Below are 27,178 nucleotides of genomic sequence, written 5' to 3'. Positions count from 1 at the left end.
TTACAAAACTGAGCCTTTTTCTAAAATGTTTTATGAGGTTGGAGAACACATTCGGAGGGATCTTGGACCATTCCTCCATACAGAATCTTTCCAGAACCTTGATATCCTTAGTCTGTACTTATGGACTGCCCCCTTCAATTCAAACCACAGGTTTTCAATGGGTTTCAAGTCCGGAGACAGATAGCCATTGCACTTTACACTAGTTGGAAACAATTGTGAAACAGAACGACTGAATTGCCCAAACCAGGCCCTTGACTTTATACCATATTACAGTACATGAACAAATAAACACCAACACATTCACTTCAAGTTTGGTGTTACACGCTGTATAATAATCATGCTTGTAAGCATCTATTAACATATAAGGTGCTAATAATGGGCTTATAATGCATCACTCAGCGCGACACCAACGGACCAGCGGGTCACTCAGCGCGACACCAACGGACCAGCGGGTCACTCAGCGCGACACCAACGGACCAGCGGGTCACTCAGCGCGACACCAACGGACCAGCGGGTCACTCACTATGACAGTAATAGACCAGCGGGTTACTCACTATGATAGTAATAGATCAGCGGGTCACTCACTATGATAGTAATAGACCAGCGGGTCACTCACTATGATAGTAATAGACCAGCGGGTCACTCACCATGATAGTAATAGACCAGCGGGTTACTCACCATGATAGTAATAGACCAGCGGGTTACTCACCATGATAGTAATAGACCAGCGGGTTACTCACCATGATAGTAATAGACCAGCGGGTTACTCACCATGATAGTAATAGACCAGCGGGTTACTCACCATGATAGTAATAGACCAGCGGGTTACTCACCGCGACAGTAATAGACCAGCGGGTTACTCACCGCGACAGTAATAGACCAGCGGGTTACTCACTATGATAGTAATAGACCAGCAGGTTACTCACTATGATAGTAATAGACCAGCGGGTTACTCACTATGATAGTAATAGACCAGCGGGTTACTCACCGCGACAGTAATAGACCAGCGGGTTACTCACCATGATAGTAATAGACCAGCGGGTTACTCACCATGATAGTAATAGACCAGCGGGTTACTCACTATGATAGTAATAGACCAGCGGGTTACTCACTATGATAGTAATAGACCAGCGGGTCACTCACTATGATAGTAATAGACCAGCGGGTTACTCACTATGATAGTAATAGATCAGCGGGTCACTCACTATGATAGTAATAGACCAGCGGGTCACTCACTATGATAGTAATAGACCAGCGGGTTACTCACCATGATAGTAATAGACCAGCGGGTTACTCACCATGATAGTAATAGACCAGCGGGTTACTCACCATGATAGTAATAGACCAGCGGGTTACTCACCATGATAGTAATAGACCAGCGGGTTACTCACCGCGACAGTAATAGACCAGCGGGTTACTCACCGCGACAGTAATAGACCAGCGGGTTACTCACCGCGACAGTAATAGACCAGCGGGTTACTCACTATGATAGTAATAGACCAGCAGGTTACTCACTATGATAGTAATAGACCAGCGGGTTACTCACTATGATAGTAATAGACCAGCGGGTTACTCACTATGATAGTAATAGACCAGCGGGTTACTCACTATGATAGTAATAGACCAGCGGGTTACTCACTATGATAGTAATAGACCAGCGGGTTACTCACTATGATAGTAATAGACCAGCGGGTTACTCACTATGATAGTAATAGACCAGCGGGTTACTCACTATGATAGTAATAGACCAGCGGGTTACTCACTATGATAGTAATAGACCAGCGGGTCACTCACTATGATAGTAATAGACCAGCGGGTTACTCACTATGATAGTAATAGACCAGCGGGTTACTCACTATGATAGTAATAGATCAGCGGGTTACTCACTATGATAGTAATAGACCAGCGGGTTACTCACTATGATAGTAATAGACCAGCGGGTTACTCACTATGATAGTAATAGACCAGCGGGTTACTCACTATGATAGTAATAGATCAGCGGGTCACTCACTATGATAGTAATAGACCAGCGGGTTACTCCCAGCGACAGTAATAGACCAGCGGGTTACTCACTATGATAGTAATAGACCAGCAGGTTACTCACTATGATAGTAATAGACCAGCGGGTTACTCACCATGATAGTAATAGACCAGCGGGTTACTCACCATGATAGTAATAGACCAGCGGGTTACTCACCGCGACAGTAATAGACCAGCGGGTTACTCACCATGATAGTAATAGACCAGCAGGTCACTCACTATGATAGTAATAGATCAGCGGGTCACTCACTATGATAGTAATAGACCAGCGGGTTACTCACAGCGACAGTAATAGACCAGCGGGTTACTCACTATGATAGTAATAGACCAGCAGGTTACTCACTATGATAGTAATAGATCAGCGGGTCACTCACTATGATAGTAATAGACCAGCGGGTTACTCACTATGATAGTAATAGACCAGCGGGTTACTCACCATGATAGTAATAGACCAGCGGGTTACTCACCATGATAGTAATAGACCAGCGGGTCACTCACTATGATAGTAATAGACCAGCGGGTCACTCACTATGATAGTAATAGACCAGCGGGTTACTCACTATGATAGTAATAGACCAGCGGGTTACTCACTATGATAGTAATAGACCAGCGGGTCACTCACCATGATAGTAATAGACCAGCGGGTCACTCACCATGATAGTAATAGACCAGCGGGTTACTCACCATGATAGTAATAGACCAGCGGGTCACTCACCGCGACAGTAATAGACCAGCGGGTCACTCACCGCGACAGTAATAGACCAGCGGGTCACTCACCATGATAGTAATAGACCAGCGGGTCACTCACCATGATAGTAATAGACCAGCGGGTCACTCACCATGATAGTAATAGACCAGCGGGTTACTCACTATGATAGTACTAGACCAGCGGGTTACTCACTATGATAGTAATAGACCAGCGGGTTACTCACTATGATAGTAATAGACCAGCGGGTTACTCACTATGATAGTAATAGACCAGCGGGTTACTCACTATGATAGTAATAGACCAGCGGGTTACTCACAGCGACAGTAATAGACCAGCGGGTTACTCACCATGATAGTAATAGGCCAGCGGGTTACTCACCATGATAGTAATAGACCAGCGGGTTACTCACCGCGACAGTAATAGACCAGCGGGTTACTCACTATGATAGTAATAGACCAGCGGGTTACTCACTATGATAGTAATAGACCAGCGGGTTACTCACTATGATAGTAATAGACCAGCGGGTCACTCACTATGATAGTAATAGACCAGCGGGTTACTCACCGCGACAGTAATAGACCAGCGGGTTACTCACCATGATAGTAATAGACCAGCTGGTTACTCACTATGATAGTAATAGACCAGCGGGTTACTCACCGCGACAGTAATAGACCAGCGGGTTACTCACTATGATAGTGGTAGACCAGCTGCTGCAGACTGCTGAACTGGGTGCGTGAGGTGATGTAGAAACCACCGCTGTCTAGCTTGCGTATCTTGTAGTGTTTGACGTTGAGACCTTTGGTGTTGTCGTAGTCCAACACGGACAGGCAGTAGGCTCCTGTGCAGAAAAATAAAATGACAAAATAATTTGATACATTGTCTGCATCATCTCTATGCTTCTGTGTGTGTGGAAGGAGTAATGTGTGGGTCAAAACCAGTTAACTTCAAGTTTGAATGGATCACCTGGACATCTGTAGTTGTCATACTCCAATCAAGTCAGTTACGCATCTCGTGTTCCACACTACACACACCAGAACACTGCGTGTTCACAGCATAAACTACACCACATGACCTCATTACCCCAGAACCCTCAAACTCAACTCTGGACCTACAAGCCAGTTTCACTGCATTTTTGTCATTGTTCGGGGGAGAGGGACAAAGTGCCTCTTCAACCATTTGGTGGGTTCATTCCGTGTTCAAATTTACAACTTCACAATAGAAAGAGGAAACTTCAACAGGGAATTTGACAATAACCTAACAGTGCTTCTACTCCACGTCTAAAATGTCTGTCGCTCTCTGAGAGGTTCTTCTCACCCTTGGTGGTCTCGCTCTCTCGGACCAGGAAGGTGCCTCGTCGGTTCTGTAAACTCAAAAGGAGCCTCTCTGAGTCGCGCCGAGTTATTTTCCCAAAATACCACCTGTGAAAGTGGGCCAGAGTGAGTGAGAAAGAACAGTGAGAACCTGCCACTGAGCAAAGTGAAATTGCACTCCAAAAGCATAGTTGGGTCACGTATTCAGACCTCAATAAAAGCGTAACGTCAACGAGTCCACGTTCCAGTGGTATTGTGTCGATCCAGCTTTATAAGCACATCATTTTTGGGGGGGAAATTATACAGTGCTTATCTTTTCCAACATATTTTTGTTTGTGGCATATAGGTGAATCTACAAAACAGATGGCCTGGGACATGGAGTTATGCCATCAGAAGGCCACTTTTGAGAAATGAAAATGCCTAACAAACTGTGATTTTGGAGGGAAACTGTCCCTTTAATATCCTTATGGAGCACCACTGAAGTACATCTGAGACCAGGGTATTTTACTATCCAGATGGGTTTCTCCATAATCATACATCTTAGAGAGAGTTTGGCCAATGTTATTAAAGCTGGACGCCATGCTGCTTCTTCTAGGGTTGCAACATTCCAGTAACAAAATTCCCAGGTTTGTCCACATTGCCTGATGATTCCAGGAATCTGCCAACCAAAATTTCTGGAAAAACTGGGAATATTGGGAAAGTTACCAGCATTTTGCAACCCTAGCTCCATCTCAGCATTCTAAACCCACGGCTGTTTAAAAAAGAAAAGAAAAAAATCAACATTTTATAACCTAACAAAAACAGGAAAGATCGAGATAAAAAAACGAAAAGAAAAGTTGATGTACTCTTCTGCTTGAATGGAGTCAGAGGGGGCCACATAGTTGCTGGGGATGTAACCGCTTTCTCCGGTAGTCAGAGACCGAGCCAGCCACCAGTCCCCTTCCCTGCAGCGAGACAGAGGAGAGAAGGAGGTGATGACAGGGTTATTGACTTGGACAACCAGAAGCCCTCCCTGGGTTCATTCAGAGTACTAACTGGTCACTCACATCAGATAGACACATTTGGCGGTGGTTGAAGCCTAAAAACAGCCCTGGGAGTAAACCAGTGGAGGACACTGTGTGCTCACACCATGACATTCATAGGATCAAAAAAGATCTTAACCTCTCTTGACTAAATAATAATAAAATAAAATAAAAAACAGGGAAACCAAGTGAAAACAATGACAAAACATATTTCACACACTGTCATTTTGCCTTTGTGTTCATAAGCACAAATGGTTTGGTTTGTTGTAGGTTGAGCTGACAAACATCACCTCAGCGCACACTGAAGAATAACGGGGTTGATAGGAAAGAGGAAAGGTGACGAGAAGTTAAGACAGGGGGATCACAAAGGATTAGTTCACTGACCTGAAGCTGTACTTTCTCCTAAGAGAAACCATGAAGCGTGAGAGAGGGAAATAACAGACAGCAGAGAACATCAAAAACACACAGAAAGAAATGCAGCAAACAGCAGAGCACACAAGACCAGACCATTGAACAGTAGCAGCAACTAACCAGTTGAAGTAAGAAGTTAACATACACCTGAGCCAAATACATTTAAACTGTTTCACAATTCCTGACATTTAATCCTAGTAAAAATTCCCCTCTTAGTTCAGTTAGGATCACCACTTAATTTTATGAATGTGAAATGTAAGAATAATAGTAGAGAATTATTTATTTCAGCTTTTATTTCTTTCATCACATTTCCAGTGGGTCAGAAGTTTACAAACACTCAATCAGTATTTGCCTTTAAATTGTTTAACTTGGGTCAAACGTTTTGAGTATCCTTCCACACGCTTCCCACAATAAGTTGGGTGAATTTTGGCCCATTCCTCCTGACAGAGCTGGTGTAACCGGGTCAGGTTTGTAGGCCTCCTTGCTCGCACACTCTTTTTCAGTTCTGCCCACAGGGCTTTGTGATGGCCATTCCAATACCTTGACCTTGTTGTCCTTAAGCCATTTTGCCACAACTTTGGAAGTATGCTTGGGGTCATTGTCCATTTGGAAGACCCATTTGCGACCAAGCTTTAACTTCTTGACTGATGTCTTGAGATGTTGCTTCAATATATCCACATAATTTTCCTCCCTCATGATGCAATCTACTTTGTGAAGTGCACCAGTCCCTCCTGCAGCAAAGCACCCCTACAACATGATGCTGCTACCCCCGTGCTTCACTGTTGGGATGGTGTTCTTCGGGTTGCAAGCCTCCCCCTTTTTCCTCCAAACATAACGATGGTCATTATGGCCAAACAGTTCTATTTTTGTTTCATCAGACCAGAGGACATTTCTCCAAAAAGTACGATCTTTCTCCCCATGTGCAGTTGCAAACCGTGGTCTGGCTTTTTTATGGCGGATTTGGAGCAGTGGCTTCTTCCTTGCTGAGCGGCCTTTCAGGTTATGTCGAAATAGGTCTTGTTTTACTGTGAATATAGATACTTTTGTACCCGTTTCCTCCAGGATCTTCATAAGGTCCTTTGCTGTTGTCCTGGGATTGATTGGCACTTTTCACACCAAAGTACTTTCATCTCTAGGAGACAGAACACGTCTCCTTCCTGAGCGGTATGACGGCTGCGTGGTTCCATGGTGTTTATACTAGCATACTATTGTTTGTACAGATGAACGTGGTACCTTCAGGAGTTTGGAAATTGCTCCCAAGGATGAACCAGACTTGTGGAGGTCTACAATTTTTTCTGAGGTATTGGCTGATTTCTTTTGATTTTCCCATGATGTCAAGCAAAGAGGCACTGAGCTTGAAGGTAGGCCTTGAAATACATCCACAGGTACACCTCCAATTGACTCAAATTATGTCAATTAGTCTATCAGAAGCTTCTAAAGCCATGACATCATTTTTTGGAATTTTCCAAGCGGTTTAAAGGCCCAGTCAACTTAGTGTATGTAAACTTCTGACCCACTGGAATTGTGTTACAGTGAATTATAAGTGAAATAATCTGTCTGTAAACAATTGTTGGAAAAATTACTTCCTAACCGACTTGCCAAAACTATAGTTTGTTAACAAGACATTTATGGAGTGGTTGAAAAACTAGTTTTAATGACTCCAACCTAAGTGTATGTAAACTTCCGACTTCAACTGTGTGTGTGTGTGTGTGTGTGTGTGTGTGTGTGTGTGTGTGTGTGTGTGTGTGTGTGTGTGTGTGTGTGTGTGTGTGTGTGTGTGTGTGTAAAACAGGTAGAGACCATCCTGTACCCAACTCCCACATGGCCTGACCTGAAATTGATGTTTTGAAACAGTGCATTTTAAAATGTCTTCCTATAGTGAGCTATGAACTGTCTTCCTGTAATCCAACTCTGTTGTATCTGGGTATGACGTATTCTCTCCTGCTGCAACCAAAATACCCAGTGATGGAACAAAGATATTTTGGAAACAAACTGGCTTGTGTCTGTCAGAGTGATGCATTTGGAAAAGACAAACTTGAACTATTAGACCCAATCAACAGTAGAAGGGCTAGAATCAGGATTGCGATCATTAGGGCACACAACAGAAAACATTTTACAGCAGTAGTGCCTCGTTGTTTCAGTTTGTTTTCTTTGGTTTGGTGCCTAATGAACATGACCTGACAAGGTTGCCCTTGTAAGATCTGAAAACATTAGTAGTAATGTTGTACACAGCAGATGGGGCGACAGAAGGGGACAGACAGTGTTGTCTGGCTAACGAGGAATTATGAATAAGTCAGCACTCACTGGGACTGTGTGTGTACAGTGTGCATGCTTGTGTGTCCACACGGTGTGTGTTTGGGTTTGTCTACGTCTGGATGAGTGTGTGTGTCTAGGTGAGAGTACATGGTGGACATGTAGTATCTCAACAGGAAGACGACGGAGTGGGCATCTCCTTACGTGTTGTTGATGATCTGCAGCCGCTCGCCTTTCTTGAAGGTCAGGTCCGAGGCAGTCCGTGATTCATAGTCATAGAGTGCCACAAATGTAGTGACACCTCCTACAGGACGGACACACACACAATGTTAGAGATGGGAGAGTTTTGGGCTAACACACAAGCAGCTCAGGATTGGCATCTCTCAGGGCAAAGTACAGTATCCTCTTTTTGTAATACACTATATTCATATAGAACTACTAGTGCCTTCAGAATGTATTCAGACCCTTGATATTTTCCACACTTTGTTACGTTACAGGCTTATTCTAAAATTGATAAAATTATATTTTTTCCTCAATCTCCACACAATACCCCATACTGACAAAGTGAAAAACAGAAATACTTTATTTACATAAGTATTCAGACCTTTTACTATGAGACTCGAAATTGAGCTCAGGTGCATCCTGTTTCCACTGATCATCCTTGAGATGTTTCTACAACTTGACTGGAGTCTACCAGTGATAAATTAAATTGATTGGACATGATTTGGAAAGGAACACACACACACGTCTATATAAAGGTCCCACAGTTGACAGTGCATGTCAGAGCAAAAACCAAGTCATGAGGTTGAAGGAATTGTCCGTAGAGCTAGAGCTCAGAGACAGGATTGTGCCGAGGCACAGATCTGGGGAAGGGTACCAAAACATTTCTGCAACATTGAAGGTCCCCAAGAACACAGTGGCCTACATCATTCTTAAAAATGGAAGAAGTTTGGAACCAAGACCTTCCTAGAGCTCTTCCTAGAGCTGGCCGCCCGGCCAAATTGAGCCATCGGGGGAGAAGGGCCTTGGTCAGGGAGGTGACAAAGAACCCGATGGTCACTCTGACAGAGCTCCAGAATTCCTCTGTGGAGATGGGAGAACCTTCCAGAAGGGCAACCATCTCTGTACCACTCCACCAATCAGGCCTTTATGGTAGAGTGGTCAAGGCGGAAGCCACTCCTCAGTAAAAAGGCACATGACAGCCCACTTGGAGTTTGCCAAAAAGGCACCTAAAGGACCCTCAGAAACAAGATGCTCTGTTCTGATGAAACCAAGATTGAACTCTTTGGCCTGAATGCCAAGCGTCACGTCTGGAGGAAACCTGGCACCATCCCTACAATGAAGCATGGCGGTGGCAGCAACATGCTGTGGGGATGTTTTTCAGCGGCACAGACTGGGAGACTAGTCAGGATCGAGGGAAAGATGAACGGAGCAAAGTACAGAGAGATCCTTGATGAAAACCTGCTCCAGAGGACCTCAGACTGGGACGAAGGTTCACCTTCCAATAGGACAACGAGGCTAAGCACACAGCCAAGACAACGCAGGAGTGGCTTCGAGAGAAGTCTCTGAAAGTCCTTGAGTGGCCCAGCCAGAGCCCGGACTTGAATCTGATCGTGCATCTCTGGAGAGACCTGAAAATAGCTGTGCAGCGACACTCCCCATCCAACCTGACAGAGCTTGAAAGGATCTGCAGAGAAGAATGGGAGAAACTACTGAAATACATGTGTGCCAAGCTTGTAGCGTCATACCCAAGAAGACTCCAATCAAGTCAAATGTTATGTCACAAGCGCCGAACACAACAGGTGTAGACCTTACCATGAAATGCTTACTTACAAGCCCTTAATACCAACAGTGCAGATCAAGAAATAGAGTTAAGAAAATATTTACTAAATAAAAAGTAACAGTAGAATTACATAACAATAACGAGGCTATTTACAGGGGGCACCGGTACCGAGTAAATGTGCAGGATACAGGTTAGTCCAGGCTGTAATCGCTGCCAAAGGTGCTTCAACAAAGTACTGAGTAAAGGGTTTGAATACTTACATAAAATGTCATTTCAGTTTAAAAAATTTTAATACAATTGTAATAAATTCTAAAAACATGTTTTTGCTTTGTCATTATGGGGTATTGTGTGTAGATTGGTGAGGGGGAAAAACTATTTAATACATTTTAAAATCAGGCTGTAACATAACAAAATGTGGAAAAAGTCAAGGGTCTTAGGCAGTAGGATAATCAGCTCTGTTGCCAACGCTTAAAAATTTGTCTGAATTCATTTCAATTTAATGTTTTGGCATTCACATCTTAGAATATTACATTGTTTTTTGCACCCTGCCCAAAAAACAACAACTATGGGAAACGTTGGGCTGTCTAATCCAATGTACATTTCCTGCAAAGAGATACCGGCATTTACATTAGGGCTGCCTAATAGTCCTTGATGGTCACAACATCTATAGTTTCTCAGCTATCCCTTTATAACGAGCACCTGGTTTCAACCGGGGAATCTTTGATTAGTTAATTAGATGCCAGGGGGGGGGCTCTAGCCAGCAGAAAATCCCAGAAATTAAAGTGCAACCAATCACTTTACAGGAGACGCAAAATAATGATTGACCATATGGTCTAGACACACTATAGTGTCATGTCAGGTCTGTGAGAGTCTTCGAAGTCAAACTGGAGACGGGCTTGGCACTCCTGGAGACGGGCTTGGCACTCCAAGCAGATGTAGCCTTAAAGAAGGTTTTTCCATGATCATACCATTCCCATCTCAACAATACCAGTATGTTTTTCAGTCTTCACAAAAAGCAAACTTAGTACATTATATTTATTGTAATTCAATATTCGCTGTCAACAGATGTTGCAAATACACTAGTGGAGGCTGGTGGGATGAGCTATAGGAGGACGGGCTCATTGGAATGGAATAAATGGAATGGTTTGAGGGAAAGGTAATCCCGTTTCCTCTTCCTAACCTGCGCCAAAGGAGGTAGTCTACACAAACCGCCAGTACACTAGAAGGTGCTGAAAGAGAATAAAAACACACTTCGGTCCCAGAAAGCACATTATATTGCAACTATAGCATAAAGCTAGGGGAAATAAAATGTGTTCACTGATTGCTGACAGCATAATCGTTTAATAGTTACTTCACCTTCTCGTCATAGTGTACCAACTCGTAAAAACTGGTATTACAATAATATTACTGTAATTTGGCAGAGACTTTTTATCCAAAGCAACCTAAAGTCATGTGTTCATACATTTGTTATTGTATAGGTGGCCCTGGGAGTTAAAGCCACTATCCAGGCGTTGCAAGAGCCATGCTCTACCAACTTAGCTACAGAGGACTAGACATAGCGAATCAGGCAGTTGGCCACAAATCCCAGGTGCTCGGTGATAAACCCCTGAATCCCCTCCTTGTACTTGTTGCAGACTGCAGAACTTTTGCAGCACTTGCTTCCTCGCTCTGTCGCCATCAGCATGCAGTTGGCACATGAGAACATGTTTGAAATGTGATCACATGGCTGTTTGAGTCAATTACTTAAATTTTAAGCAAGACAGACGATATACACTTAACGGAAATAGCCAAATGGAAAGCTTTACCATCAAAGGCAATCACCATTGTGATAGTAGCTAAAACAGGACGGCTAATAATAAATGGCTGAAACGGGGAAAATGGAAGGGCATCAAACACATGGAAACCATTTATTTGATACCGTTCCACCTATTCCGCTCCAGTCATTACCACGAGCCCGTTCTCCCCAATTAAGGTGCCACCAACCTCCTGTGGCTTGTACATATATAGCTGAACAACCTGGCTATTTTTAGTCTTGGTTAACCCAGAACTAAAATACTACGTAATTTGGTCAGCTGTGTGATTTACACTGAACAAAAATATAAACGCAACATGAAACAATTTCAAAGATTTTACTGAGTTACAGTTCATATGAGGAAATCAGTCAATTTAAATAAATTCATTAGGCCCTAATCTATGGACTTCACATGACTGGGCATACAGATATGCATCTGTTGGTCACAGATAACCTTTAAGTTTAGGCGTGGATCAGAAAACCAGTCAGTATCTAGTGGGACCACCTTCAGAAAACCAGTCAGTATCTGGTGTGACCACCTTTTGCCTCATGCAGTGCGACATCTCCTTCGCAGAGAGTTGATCAGGCTGTTGATTGTGGCCTGTGGAATGTTGTCCCACTCCTCTTCAATGGAAGTGTAAGGTTGCTGGATATTGCCGGGAACTGGAACACGCTGTCGGATACGTCAATCCAGAGCATCCCAAACATACTCAATGGGTGACATGTCTGGTCCTGCAGGCCCTTTCAGCTTCCAGGAATTGTGTACAGATCCTTGCCACATGGGGCTGTGTATTATCATGCTGAAACATGAGGTGATGGCGGCGGATGAATGACATGACAATGGGCCTCAAAATCTCGTCACGGTATTTCTGTGCGTTCAAATTGCCATCGATAAAAAGCAATTGTGTTCGTTGCTCATAGGTTATGCCAGCCCATACCATAACCCCACCGTGGGGCACTCTGTTCTCAACGTTGTTATCAGCAAACAGACGGGTTTCTGACCGTCTCAGGGAAATTCTTCGGTTGTGCAAACCCACAGTTTATCAGCTGTCCGGGTAGCTGGTCTCAGGTGATCCCGTAGGTGAAGAAGCCAGATGTGGAGAACCTGGGCTGACGTGGTTACACGTGGTCTGCGGTTGCGAAGCCGGTTGGACGTACTGCTAAGTTCTCTAAAATGACTTGAGGAGGCTTATGGTAGAGAAATAAACATGAAACTATCTGGTAACAGCTCTGGTGGACATTCCTGCAAACAGCATGCCAATTGCAAGCTTCCTCAAAACTTCAGACATCTGTGGCATTGTGTTGTGTGACAAAACTGCACATTTTAAATGGGCCTTTTATTGTCCACAGCACAAGGTGCACCTGTGTACTGATCATGCTGTTTAATCAGCTTCTTGATATGCCACACCTGTCAGATTATCTTTGCTCACTAACAGGGATGTAAACAAATTTGTGCCCAACATTTGAGAGAAATAAGCTTTTTGTGCGTATGGAAAAGTTCTGGGATCTTTCATTTCAGCTCATGATACATGGGACCAACACTTTACATGCTGTGTTTATATTTTTGTTATATATACACACACACACACACACACACATTCAAAAGTTTGGGGTCCCTTCGAAATGTCCTTGTTTTTGAAAGAAAAGCAATTTTGTCCATTAAAATAACATCAAATTGATCAGAAATATGGTGTAGACATTGTTAATGACTATTGTAGCTGGAAACGGCAGATTTCTTTATGGAATATCTACATAGGCGTACAGAGGCTTATTATCAGCAACCATAACTCCTGTGTTCCAATGGCACATTGTGTTAGCTAATCCAAGTTTATAAATTTAAAAGGTTAATTGATCATTAGAAAACCCTTTTGCAATTATGTTAGCACAGCTGAAAACTGTTGTTCTGATTAAAGAAGCAATAAAACTGGCCTTCTTTAGACTAGTTGAGTATCTGGAGCATCAGCGTTTGTGGGTTCGATTACAGGCTCAAAATGGCCAGAAACAATGACCTTTCTCCTGAAACACGTCAGTCTATTCTTGTTCTGAGAAATGAAGGCTATTCCATGCGAGAAATTGCCAAAAAAACAGAAGATCTCGTACAACGCTGTGTACTACTCCCTTCACAGAACAGCGCAAACTGGCTCTAAACAGAATAGAAAGAGGAGTGGGAGGCCCCGGTGCACAACTGAGCAAGAGGACAAGTACATTAGAGTGTCTAGTTTGAGAAACAGACGCCTCACAAGTCCTCAGCTGGCAGCTTCATTAAATAGTACCCGCAAAACACCAGTCTCAACGTCAACGGTGAAGAGGCGATTCCGGGATGCTGGCCTTCTAGGCAGAGTTCCTCTGTCCAGTGTCTGTGTTCTTTTGCCCATCTTAATCTTTTCTTTTTATTGGCCAGGCTGAGATATGGCTTTTTCTTTGCAACTCTGCCTAGAAGGCCAGCATCCCGGAGTCGCCTCTTCACTGTTGACGTTGAGACTGGTGTTTTGCTCCACCTACAGTATACATTGCCCACTCCAACCAAAGGCTAAATGACTCCAGTGTGTTCTCCTCACAACATACAGTGGCAAGAAAAAGTATGTGAACCCTTTGGAGTTTTCTGCATAAATTGGTCATCAAATTTGATCTTCATCTAAGTCACAACAATAGACAAACATACTATGCTTAAACTAATAACACAAACTATTGTATTTTTCTTGTCTATATTGAATACATAATTTAAAGATTCACAGTGTAGGTTGGAAAAAGTATGTGAACCCCTGGGCTAATGACTTCTCCAAAATCTAATTGGAGTCAGGAGTCAGCTAACCTGGAGTCCAATCAATGAGACGAGATTGGGGATGTTGGTTAGAGCTGCCTTGCCCTTCAAAAAAAAACTCACAAAATTTGAGTATGTTATTCACAAGGAGCATTGTCTGATGTGAACCATCCCTCGAACAAAAAAGATCTCAGAAGACCTAAGATTAAGAATTGTTGACTTGCATAAAGCTGGAAAGGGTTACAAAAGTATCTCTAAAAGCCTTGATGTTCATCAGTACACGGTAAGAAAAATTGTCTATAAATGGAGAAAGTTCAGCACTGTTGCTACTCTCCCTAGGAGTGCTCAATGGTCAATGGAGGTTAAGAAGAATCCTAGAGTGTCAGCTAAAGACTTAAAAGAAATCTCTGGAACAAAAAAGATCTCAGAAGACCTAAGATTAAGAATTGTTGACTTGCATAAAGCTGGAAAGGGTTACAAAAGTATCTCTAAAAGCCTTGATGTTCATCAGTACACGGTAAGAAAAATTGTCTATAAATGGAGAAAGTTCAGCACTGTTGCTACTCTCCCTAGGAGTGCTCAATGGTCAATGGAGGTTAAGAAGAATCCTAGAGTGTCAGCTAAAGACTTAAAAGAAATCTCTGGAACATGCTAACATCTCTGACGAGTCTACAATACGTAAAACACTAAACAAGAATGGTGTTCATGGGAGGACAGCATGGAAGAAGCCACTTCTGTCCAAACAAAACATTGCTGCACGTCTGAAGTTTGCAAAAGTGCACCTTTATGTTCCACAGTGCTACTGGCAAAATATTCTGTGGACAGATGAAACTACAGTTGAGTAGTTTGGAAGGAACACACCACACTATGTGTTTGGGAAAAAAAGGCACAACACACCAAAATCAAAACCTCATCCCAACTGTAAAGTATGGTGGAGGGAGAATCATGGTTTGGGGCTGCTTTTCCTGGGGCTGCTTCAGGGCCTGGACAGCTTGCTATCATCGACGGAACAATTAATTCCCAAGTTTATCAAGACATTTTGCAGGAGAATGTAAGGCTATCTGTCCACCAATTGAAGCTAAACAGAAGTTGGGTGATGCAACAGGACAACGACCCAAAACACAGAAGTTAATCAACAACAGAATGGCTTCAACAGAAGAAAATACAATTTCTGGAGTGGCCCAGTCAGAGTCCTGACCTCAACCCGATTTGAGATGCTGTGGCATGACCTCAAGAGAGCAGTTCACACCAGACATCCCAAGAATATTGCTGAACTAAAACAGTTTTGTAAAGAGGAATGGTCAAATTCCGCCTGACCGTTGTGCAGGTCTGATACGCAACTACAGAAAACATTTGGTTGAGATTATTGCTGCCAAAGGATGGTCAACCAGTTAATAAATCCAAGGGTTCACATACTTTTTGCATCCCGAGTGTTAATGTTTACACGGTGTGTTCAATAAAGAAAAACGTATAATTGTTTGTGTGTTATTAGTTTAAGCAGACCTTGTCTATTGTTGTGACCTAGATGAAGATCAGATCAAATTTTATGACCAATTTATGCAGAAATCCAGGTATTTCCAAAGGGTTCACATACTTTTTTTTGCCACTGCATGGAATCATGTAACCAAAAAAAGTGTTAAACAAATAAAAATATATTTTATTTTTGAGATTCTTCAAAGTTGCCTTAATTCTTCAAAGTTGCCTTAATGACAGCTTTGCACACTCTTGGCATTCTCTCAACCAGCTCCATGTGGTAGTCACCTGGAATGCATCCAGGCACTCCGCGTTACGTCGTGCATAAGCCCTTAGCCAGAATGAATAATTACATTTTGGATCTTCCTCAAACAAGATCAATAGAAAGGTACTGTACTTTGGGGGATGTATTTTTGGCATACACTTGAAATATGTATCCAAAATTTTTATTGAGAAGTAATTCAAAGAAATGTGGAACATTAACATGTTTGTTTTACATAACATATTTCCATCTGAACATTCCACAATGCTTTGCCATGCTAATCGCAGCCCAGCTGAACGTTCCAAAACATTTCCCCCTGCTGAAAGCAGCCCATCTAAACGTTCCACAACGTTTTCCCCTGCTGAATGCAGCCTAAGAACTCCCTGCTCCACCTACCTGCCAGTTGTCCTCTGTGAGGGGAGGTGATACTGCTCGTGTGGTCTACTCCACCGAACAGCGCCAGCTCGGGGGTGTTGGTGGGAGCATGCCCGGGGTGGTGGCCATGCCTGGCGCCCCCTACGGCGGGACTCCTGTTGGGGGTCTGGGTCTGCTGGGTCGAGTTGAGGTGGTGGTGGTGCCCACTGTCCGAGCCCGTGCCAATGGTGCCATCGAGACTCAGTGAGCGCTGACCTGGCTCCTTGGGCTTGCTCTTGCCCGCCCCCATCAGCAGGCCTGAGAAAAATAACCAATGATTAAAATCTCAAATGGATTCATTTCAATCTGGCTCAATGCAGTTCAGTCCTGTTTGATTCAATGCAATCACTCAATTCAATACAAACTCTGAATTGAATTCACTCAAGCTCAAGCTGGTGATTGGATGGAGAGAACCATCTCTTCCTGATGTGTATTTGAGTATCTGGTATTTAAATAAGTACTTTTATTTTAGTATTTAAATGGTTATTTGTAAAAAACAAATAGTCTACCAAATTGTATTTAAAATACTATTTTGAAATACATGGGTTAAATGCATGGGCGTGTATTTGGGTCAGTGGATTTTAAAATACTTTCCAAGTGTATTTCCAAATACATTAAAATATTAAACTACTTGTCTTTTTTTTTTAAATCAATAATGTAAAAGTAATTGATATTTGAAATAGTATTTGAACCCAGGTCTGGTTCTATATTATCCCTTTCCCTGCAACAGTAGAATCATTCAGCAGGGTGGTGTTCATTAGGAACCAAATGGAAGAAAACTGGCTGAAAGGGACTACCTGGTCCAATATGGCACACACATTTTCCATTGCGAAACATTTTGAAAACGTGACCTTATGAACACGACCCTGCTATTGAGTCTCCATTCAGGGTCCATTCATTGAGTTTCCTTAGAGATCTTCCAGTTTCAGTTGCTGGATCCGCTTACAAGGCAAATACACCTTGAAAAAGTCAACAGACAGCGACGGGTGTTTGTAGATTCAAGGTCATATATGTTGATTCAACCTGGTATTAAATAAATACAGATCTACAATGTACACAATATAAGACAAAGTGTATGACAGCCCTGAGCGGAAACTTTGGCCCTGGCCGACATTGACAACAAGAATTTTATCATCGTCGGTAATTCTACAGTATTTGGTTCATCACCCTTGCATTTCAAATTGAATCCTATTCTTACAGACTCTGTTACAATCATGGACGCAAACACCAGTTAAATTCTTCCCTCTGTACAACAGAATGAGTCACAATGGAAACCTATTACAGGCTAGATGACACGCACGCACACACACACACACACACACACACACACACACACACACACACACACACACACACACACACACACACACACACACACACACACACACACACACACACACACACACACACACACACACACACACACACACACACACACACACACACACACACACACACACACACGGCTTGTTCCGTTGTGTGCGGCAGTTAGTGTGTGTGTGTGAGCAGCTGTTCTTCTGTCCCTGAGAACAGAAGCTCTGACACACACACACCCCGTGTCTCTCACGTCTCGTTTCCAACACACTCACTGTGACTGTGTGTGTGTGTGTGGGGGGGGGGGGGGGGTTTGCTTCTTCTATCCTTGCGGGGACCTAAAATCCCCAAATTACCTCACAAGGGTAGTAAAACAAGAAAAATTATCCATGAGGACAAAGGCTATTTTAAACTCAGGGGTTAAGTTTAAGGGTTATAATTAGGGTCAGTTTTATAATTAGGGTTAGGGGGTTAGGATTAGGAGTTAGCGTTTGGGTAATTTTGAATGGAAATACATTGCAGGTCCCCACGAGGATAGAAGAACATAACGTGTGTGTGTGTTGACAGACAGACAGGGCTGAGTGTGACTAACAGTGGGTGGGGAAGGAGCAGGGAACTAGGAATAGCTGAAAAAGGACTAGAGAAGGTAGGACGTGCTGCAGCATCTAGGGTTGAGTCTGGTGTGTACAGTATGTGGGAGTGTTGCTGCAGCTTCTGGGGGTGAGGTTGAGTCTGGTGTGTACAGTATGTGGGAGAGTTGCTGCAGCATCTGGGGGTGAGGTTGAGTCTGGTGTGTACAGTATGTGGGAGTGTTGCTGCAGCTTCTGGGGGTGAGGTTGAGTCTGGTGTGTACAGTATGTGGGAGAGTTGCTGCAGCATCTGGGGGTGAGGTTGAGTCTGGTGTGTACAGTATGTGGGAGTGTTGCTGCAGCTTCTGGGGGTGAGGTTGAGTCTGGTGTGTACAGTATGTGGGAGAGTTGCTGCAGCATCTGGGGGTGAGGTTGAGTCTGGTGTGTACAGTATGTGGGAGAGTTGATGCAGCTTCTGGGGGTGAGGTTGAGTCTGGTGTGTACAGTATGTGGGAGAGTTGCTGCAGCTTCTGGGGGTGAGGTGGAGTCTGGTGTGTACAGTATGTGGGAGAGTTGCTGCATTGTCCATGAGTGTGAAAAGACCTCGACACAGTCAGGTGTTGTGCTTTGGGGTTTTTAATACACCACTGAGTGTTCAAAACATTAGGACATAAACTGACCAGGTCAATCCAGGTGAAAGCTATGATCCCTTATTGATGTCATCTGTTAAATCCACTTCAATCAGTGTAGATGAAGGGGAGGAGACATGTTAAAGAAGGATTTTTAAGCCTTGAGACAATTGAGACATGGATTGTGTTTATGTGCCATTCTTAGCGTGAATGGGTAAGACAAAAGATTTAAGTGCTTTTGAATGGGGTATTGGTAGTAGGTGCCAGGCACACCGGTTTGAGTGTGTCAAGAACTGCAACACTGCTGGGTTTTTCATGCTCAACAGTTTCCCATGTGTATCAAGAATGGTCCACCACCCAAAGGACATCCAGCCAACTTGACACAACTGTGGGAAACATTGGAGTCGACATGGGCTAGCATCCCTGTGGAACGCTTTCAGCACCTTGTAGAGTCCATTCCCCGACGAATGGAGACTGTTCTGAGGGCAAAAGGGGGTGCAACTCAGTATTAGGAAGGTGTTCCTAATGTTTTGTACACTCAATGTACACAGTTTGTGTGTATGTAAATCTGCAGTGTGCATCTGTATATAGGGAAGGGAATGTGTGTGTGTGTGTGTGTGTGTGTGTGTGTGTGTGTGTGTGTGTGTGTGTGTGTGTGTGTGTGTGTGTGTGTGTGTGTGTGTGTGTGTGTGTGTGTGTGTGTGTGTGTGTGTGTGTGTACATTAGGGCCGGGACGATACCAGTATCGCAATATTTTTTCCATGGCAAGAAATAAACCACGAAGCAAACAAAACTCTATGGTCCTTTAAAAAGCTGCTGTATGTAAATATTGGGTGCTACAGCTTGGAAAATAAATACATGTAACTCCGGATGACAACATAATGATGCTTGTTTTCAACATTAGAGCTGATTTCTTAAAGAAGTTAAATCCGCTTTGTATTTTGTTTCCTTGCCATGATTCTGTCTTAAACTCAGCTGGCCACTCCGCGGATTTTGTGTTAAACGCTCTAGAACAAAGATTTCTTAGTGTCCAACAAGCTTTCTCTACCCTTAACCTTGTTCTGAACACCTCCAAAACAAAGGTAATGTGGTTTGGTAAGAAGAATGCCCATCTTCCCACAGGTGTTATTACTACCTCTGAGGGTTTAGAGCTTGACGTAGTCACCTCATACAAGTACTTGGGAGTATGGCTAGACGGTACACTGTCCTTCTTTCAACACATATCAAAGATGCAGGCTAAGGTTGAATCTAGACTTGGTTTCCTCTATCGTAACTGCTCCTCTTTCACCGCAGCTGCCAAACTAACCCTGATTCAGATGACCATCCTACCCATTCTAGATTACGCAGACGTAATTTATAGATCAGTAGGTAAGGGTGCTCTCGAGCGGCTAGATGTTCTTTACCATTCGGCCATCAGATTTGCCACCAATGCTCCTTATAGGACACATCACTGCACTCTATACTCCTCTGTAAACTGGTCATCTCTATATACCCCTCGCAAGACCCACTGGTTGATGCTTATTTATAAAACCATCTTAGGCCTCACTCCCCCCTATCTGAGATATCTACTGCAGCCCTCATCCTCCACATACAACACCTGTTCTGACAGTCACATTCTGTTAAAGGTCCTCAAAGCACACACATCCCTGGGTCGCTCGTCTTTTCAGTTTGCTGCAGCTAGCGACTGGAACAAGCTGCAACAAACACTCAAACTGGACAGTTTTATCTCAATCTCTTCATTCAAAGACTCAATCATGGACACTCTTACTGACAGTTGTGGCTGCTTCGCGTGATGTATTGTTGGCTCTACCTTCTTGCCCTTTGTGCTGTTGTCTGTGCCCAATCATGTTTGTACCATGTTTTTGCTGCTACCATGTTGTGCTGCTGCCATGTTGTGTTGCTACCATGTTGTGTTGCTACCATGTTGTTCTCATGTTGTGTTGCTACCATGCTGTGTTTTTAATGTGTTGCTGCCATGCTATGTTGTCATCTTAGGTCTCTATGTAGTGGTGTGTTGTCTCTCTTGTCGTGATGTGTGTTTTTGTCCTATATTTTATTTTATTTTTAATCCCAGCCCCCGTCCCCGCAGGAGGCCTTCTGGTAGGCCGTCACTGTAAATAAGAATTTGTTCTGACTTGCCTAGTTAAATAAAGGTTAAAGAAATAAAAATACTAACGCGTATGGAGATACTGGTATCGTCCCGGCCCTAGCGTGCATGCCTACTGTATGTGTGTGAGTGTGGACGTGAGTGTCTTTGATTCATCCGGAGCCAGAATGAAAGCCAGCCTAGTGAAGGGGTTAACATCTTCCTCAGTTTCATGCTGCTTAGTCACACAGAGAGAGACCTGGGGGGGTAGATGACTGCTCAATGTTAGTGGGCGTTCGATGAGGCTGGCCAGAGCCTGGGCTATATTATATTAGTACTGGCTGGTCTTGCTACTGTTATTATGGGACCAGAGGGACTAAAAGGACAAATACTGTACACATGCCTGGCCCTGGACAAAATACCATCAGCTGGGGTCAAAAGTCTGTACCAATGTATTAGCTTAGCATAGTGGTAGCTAACTAGTTAAGATAGCTCGGCGCATTGGCCGGGCCCTGGACCAAACAGCATCCAGTCCAAAAGCCTGTACCAATGGCCTAGCATTAATTGGTGTAAACTAGGTTAGCTAGCTCGTGTACAGGTCTGGATTTGGACAAAACATTCAGGGCCAAAATCCTGTACCAATGTCCTAGAACAGTGGAAATTTAGCTAGCTCAAGCAGTGACATCACCTTCCCTGACCTGGCTCATTACGTTCAGAACAAAATGGGAGAAACCGCTCAATTTCATTTTTTTTTGTGTTTCATAAATCTTCTGTCCTGATGTTTTAGAAGTATACCAGTGGGCCAGTGGAGGCTGGTGGGAGGAGCTACAGGAGCATGGGCTCATTGTAATGGCTGGAATGTAATAAATGGAAGTCCAACATGTGGTTTCCATATGTTTGTTGTTTTTGATACCGTTCCATTAATGCCATTCCAGCCATTACAATGAGCCCGTCCTCCTATAGCCACTCCCGCCAGCCTCCTCTGCAGTAGACCTACTGCTGACATTTACTTTGGAGAGCAGAGTGCTGGTGGGAGGGTGGTACAGAATACCAGCGTGATTTCTACATTAGCACAGCATGCAACTTACTGTATAATAGAAAACCCTACAACCCTAATTCAAAGAACACTCCAATGAACCTTTGGCCTATGCTACTGATCAGAAACGGATGGGTTTCCATGGTTACAAGTTTGGTCCCTCAAAAGGTTTCTCTCTATGGATAACTCCTGGACATTTTTCTTGCCCCTAAACTTGCCTTCAAACAATTTAGCCTGAGTGCATTATTGCTCAGTGACCTGTGACAAAAGACAAGCACAGTATCATACAAATCGATTTAAAAGTAACTAGAAGACGAGAGACCACGGTGAAGGATCAAGATGGAGTTTCTTCCCTTTCGACTTCAACCTGAAGTGCTGGAGCAGTCTGCGGTACAGAATGTACTCAACAGCCTCAAACAACCTTTTCCATGACCCCATTGGGGTTGTGTTGCGATTCTCTACCCTTCTCCCTGGGTGTGTACTTGCACACTCCTTTGTCATGGATTTAAAAACTTTGGGTTGGTGCAAGAATTAGTTGGAGGGTTCCCACCATTGTTCCTACACCAGTACGTTCCCTTTAGATTAATGAGAGGGATTGTGCAAGGGCATTGGGTAGAGAAGCAGGACAAAACCATGCTCCTGTTCAGTGCCATCACCTGGGCCACGTAGGCATATGCAAGTAGAAAAGTCGCAAATAGAGCGTACGTGATTCCTTTGTTTACATGTAAGGGAAGAGTGTTTGTTCTTCATAATGTATTTGGGCTCTCGAGTGGCACAGCGGTCTAAGACACTGAGCCGTCACTACAGACCCTGGTTCGATTTGAGGCTGTATCACAACTGGCCGTCATTGGGAGTCCCATAGGGCGCCGCACAATTGGCCCAGCGTCGTCCGGGTTAGGCCGTCATTGTAAATAAGAATTTGTTCTAAACTGACTTGCCTAGTTAAATAAAATAAAACATATTTATATCTGAAAGATCTACAATATAGTGCTCTGCTGGCACCAATCATTAGCAATGAGGGTTTTGAGGAGAAGAGGGATGGAAGCCATTTAGCAGTACTGAGAGACTGTTGAAACCTCTTAAGGGACTACGACTGCTCTTGGCCAGGAGGAAACTGTGAACAGCACACCCTTAGCAGCCTGTCACAGTGCGTAAACAACGGAACTAATGCAACTAGTAGCGCCTTCCCCTAATATGGAGCCAGAGTGCTTGAACATCAGGATCTGTGACTGTGTGATTTGTTCCTAGTTCCCACATTCAGAGAGATTGAGAGGGCGGGAAGGGGGTAGGAGAGACGGGAGAGGGGGAGAGGAAGGAGAAAGAAAGAAGAGAGAAACAGGGGGAAAGAGGGGTGAGAAAGGAGGGGGGATTGTAATCCTGTGAGTCTCAGAACTTTGCTATTCACCATAAGACTGTAAGAATGTGGGAAAAGCAGAATCCTCCAACAGGCACCTGAGGGTGAAGACATTTTAACCCCTGTTTGTGTCATCATTCTGTTTTTGTAAAAATGTCAGTGGAAATGTGTTATATTCTTTGTGCATAGAGTTGTATGGTCTGTTTAATTTTGCAATCGATAGTTTTTGCCTGACATACATTTTAAAGTGAAAAATCTGAGACTCAACATCATTTTTTTTACCGTGGAATCGAGCTCAGTAAATTTGGTTGGGAATCATTGATAGACAGCAATATTCAAACCTTGTCTCTGATTTTCAAATGTCTTTTAAAAAGGTCTGGTATTCTGGTATGTAATTTGCATTCAAAATGTGTAACTGTCCCACTGTAGAATAGCCCAGGGTTTTCAGATGCCTCCACCAAGTATTCACTTCTATTAATTTAGAAATTTTTCAATCATTTTCTTTCACTTTGAAAATGTGTAGATCTGTAGGGAAAAAATATCTAAGTGAATCCCTTTTTAGACTGAATGGAAGGCAGCGAAATCTGACAGTGTAAGGGTTGTGTAGACTTTCACTAGGCATTGTACGTGCTGCACACGCCCAGGCACATTCTGTAAAAAACAAAAGTGGAATTATGGTTACTTTGGTTTCTACATGTCCTGCTGCTCCATTGAGGAAATTAGTTGGGACTTTCACTTGAGACTGATGGTAAAATCAAAAGACTCATCTGAAACAAAGAAAGGAGTGTGTGCACCTCATTCTGACATAGGTCTACCTGGTTCCTTGGAGCGAAAACAAACACTAAATTTAGACCCCCCCCCCCAACTACTCTACTGCGAATAGATCCACAATCCTCAGAACAATCCGCAATTCTGCTAAATATAGCCTGGCCACCAAATTGAGGCTTATTTCATAGAAAATTGCAGTAATATGGCAGTGATATACAATTGCAATAATGCTTGCATGTGCCAGGGTTTCTCTCAAATGGTACCCTATTCTGTATAGTCTAAGGCACAGGACTCTGGTCAAAAGTAGTGCGCTATACAGGGAATAGAATGCCATTTAAGATGCAGGCTAAGAATGGACCAAGAATCACCTTGATGTTGTCTCGTGGTCCCCGTTAAAGGATGATAAAAAAGCTCCACAGGAGATGGTAGTGTCTGTCTCCGCAGTCCCAGAGTCCTCAGCTCTCCAGAAAACAAGGTTTTATCGGCCTGTCCCATCTAATCTTCTCTCCTCCATTGCTGTGCAAAGACAATGGAGGGAGAGGGGGAGCGGGGTACAGGAGGAGTGCAGCCAGGGGAAAACCCAGGTGATAAACTCAGCGCTGGATCCACTTCCTCCTCTGTCCGTCACTTAGTACGGTACTGTCCCTGAACAAGCCATGTTCCGCACAGTAAGAACAGGAAGTAGATACACAGTATCAACCATTGACAGACAATGAGCCATAAAAACTGACTGAAATAGGAACTGGGCTTCTGTTCCCTTTTAATAGACACATTCTATAGGTTATATTGAAACCATCTCAGTCCTTGGATAAATCCTTAGGGAACGCACATCAACAAGAGCCGATCGACAAAGAAAGACTCAACAGCACATTAATAGATTGCCATGCAGTACTGGCTGCATCTCTGACATTAGAAATATGCCAACTTGCAAATGTTATTCTTATGTTGGCAAGGGTGTTATGAATCAGTGTATTTGGAGCGTATCAATATATTTGAGGCTGTGTTATTCTATTATAATGCAATGGTGTGGTTCAGCCAGACTGGAACAATAGGCTCCATTCAGATATGCTGACACTTGGCAACAGCCCACACCAAAATTCCCAGGGATGCACACCTGTTTCATTCAAACCAGTAAATATAGGCTGTAGCTAAAATAAGAGGTTGGGGGGGAGGGGGGGGGGGGGGGCAAACATTGTATGGGTTGTCTCTATCTAAATTATAATTTTAATAGTATAACCAAAAATTCCGAAAGAAATTATGTTCCTCACAGACGGTCACTATTTACGCACGTTGTCCTATGCAGTATTGTAACACCATTGGTGAAAGATGGGTCACGCCTTTGATAGGAAAAACCAACATAATTTCGTGACTGTAAATGGATATTGGCTAGGGTGTATTTTAGTTCAGGTCATGCTTATGCATACTACTATGAATACGTGCTTTGTAGGCTATAATAGGACTGTATGAATCAAATCAGATGCTGTTATAACTCCATTTTGAATTTCGATGGCCTGTGTGTGTTTATTGATTATTGTTATACCTTCATTTCAATCGAGGTGTCGGACATACATGATACTATAGTAGCCCATGTAGGCTGTGCGGGAGATTAAATCTGTCAACGACAGTCACTATAAATGGAAGGGTACACATTTTATGAAATAGACTAACATTCTACTGTCAACATAAAACATTGTGGGGTGGGAACAATGTGAAACCAGCAATAGAAACGCTGTCAAATTAAGAATCCTTTGTGTAACGTCAAGAAAATGTATTCTACTAAAATGTGTTGACATTCCTTCACCGGGTGAAAGCTAAATATTGTAGGCTAATCAACACTTACCTTTGAAGCAAGCGTCTTGAGGTTTACGCAAGGCACAGAAGAGTGCGTGAAGAACCAAATCAAATCCCCACAGTAGTCTTCATTTGATGAAAAGGATTCGAAAACGAATGATGTCTAACTTCTTTGAGAACACTAGTACCGAAGGAAAATGCCATTTAGCGAATTTGAAAGAATAGACAGGTCATGACGGGAATTGCCTTGAGCAGAGGGCACAACTCAGATTGCGGTGGCGATCCAATTCGCTAAAATAAACGCAAGTAGGCGGTGGAAATGGACATCCATCCGTTTAGGATATCAGTAAAATTAAGTAGGCTTAATGAAATGCGAAGTGATAAATTAGGGCTATGAAATTAATCCCTGTGCCAGATACGAGGGATATAGTGAAAACATGCCTTGTAGGGAAAAAAGGCAAGATCACTATGCATCACTGACGAAACAAGACAGCACAATATGATAGGGGAGAATGAATTACGTTTTTTGCGCAATTGGATGGAGTCAGGAATACAGCGTAGCTACGTTGAATAATTTAGTTCACGTAGACAAGTCCAATATCAACATCTTTTTAAACACAACCATTTAGGGACAGTTTCCCGGACACAGATTTAGGCTAGTCGTGGACTAAATAAAAATGTTATGCTCATTGAGCATGCTTTTAGTATAGGACGTTTAATCTGTGTCTGGGAAACCTGTCGTTATATTTTGGAATAGATGCTGTATTAGGTTAGGAATCGTTTGTGAAAGACAAGGGAACACGTTCTACCATCCATTTCCCATTTGATATTACTGTACTATCTGTACCAATCTAATTTTACTTTTGATTACTTTTAGTTAGATTCGTTCTAGTTAGATTAAAATTGTGAAAACTGAAAAGTGAGTCTCTAACCAGGTTTCCATCCAAACTTGTATGCAAGTAAAGTACATGTTGGATAAAACATGTCATGACAGGCCTGATGGAAACAGCACATTTTGTCGGTAAACTTTCCAAATGTCGACAAAACAAAATACACTAGACAACGTGGCATCTTGTGTCGGTAAAATTAATTAGGAAAAATGCCGGTGGAAACGCTTTAATGCGCAAGTATTAATACATGAATAGTAAAGGCCCTGTGCACTACTTTTCTGAAAAAAATTATATACATGTATTTGAGTGTTTACCAGCATTTGTAACTTGAGTTTGATAATTATCTGTACAAAACAGTTAATCTGATAATACTTGTGGAAAATAAAAAATACTTGCTTGATATATGTTTTCCAGTTTCTTGAAATACTTGGCAAATGCAATTTATTTCTATTTGAAAACTGAAATAGTCTATTCATTCCTTTTCCATTTTAGTTGAGTTTTTATCCAGAGC

The 27,178-nt window shown here is 43.0% G+C and overlaps 1 protein-coding gene across 2 annotated transcripts in view; it reads right to left on the bottom strand.

Annotated features, from left to right (window-relative positions):
* Positions 1-26,288, bottom strand: part of LOC139536315 (proto-oncogene tyrosine-protein kinase Src-like) — a 41,339-nt gene extending 15,051 nt beyond the window's left edge. Inside the window, exons 1-7 of one of the 2 annotated variants that reach the window (XM_071336750.1) lie at positions 25,827-26,288; positions 16,213-16,488; positions 7,950-8,049; positions 5,466-5,483; positions 4,905-5,003; positions 4,064-4,167; positions 3,438-3,587 (exon numbers count right to left, since the gene is read on the bottom strand). In XM_071336750.1, the coding sequence (XP_071192851.1) occupies positions 3,438-3,587; positions 4,064-4,167; positions 4,905-5,003; positions 5,466-5,483; positions 7,950-8,049; positions 16,213-16,480 (739 nt within the window). In that variant the 5' untranslated portion in view covers positions 16,481-16,488; positions 25,827-26,288. The remainder of the gene's footprint in view (positions 1-3,437; positions 3,588-4,063; positions 4,168-4,904; positions 5,004-5,465; positions 5,484-7,949; positions 8,050-16,212; positions 16,489-25,826) is intronic. The other variant, XM_071336751.1, reaches the window with a different exon arrangement.
* Between the last annotated feature and the right edge of the window lie 890 nt (positions 26,289-27,178).

Source organism: Salvelinus alpinus, chromosome 12, assembly GCF_045679555.1.
Source record: "Salvelinus alpinus chromosome 12, SLU_Salpinus.1, whole genome shotgun sequence".
Classification (NCBI taxonomy): domain Eukaryota; kingdom Metazoa; phylum Chordata; class Actinopteri; order Salmoniformes; family Salmonidae; genus Salvelinus; species Salvelinus alpinus.
This window is presented reverse-complemented; position numbering and strand designations above follow the sequence as displayed.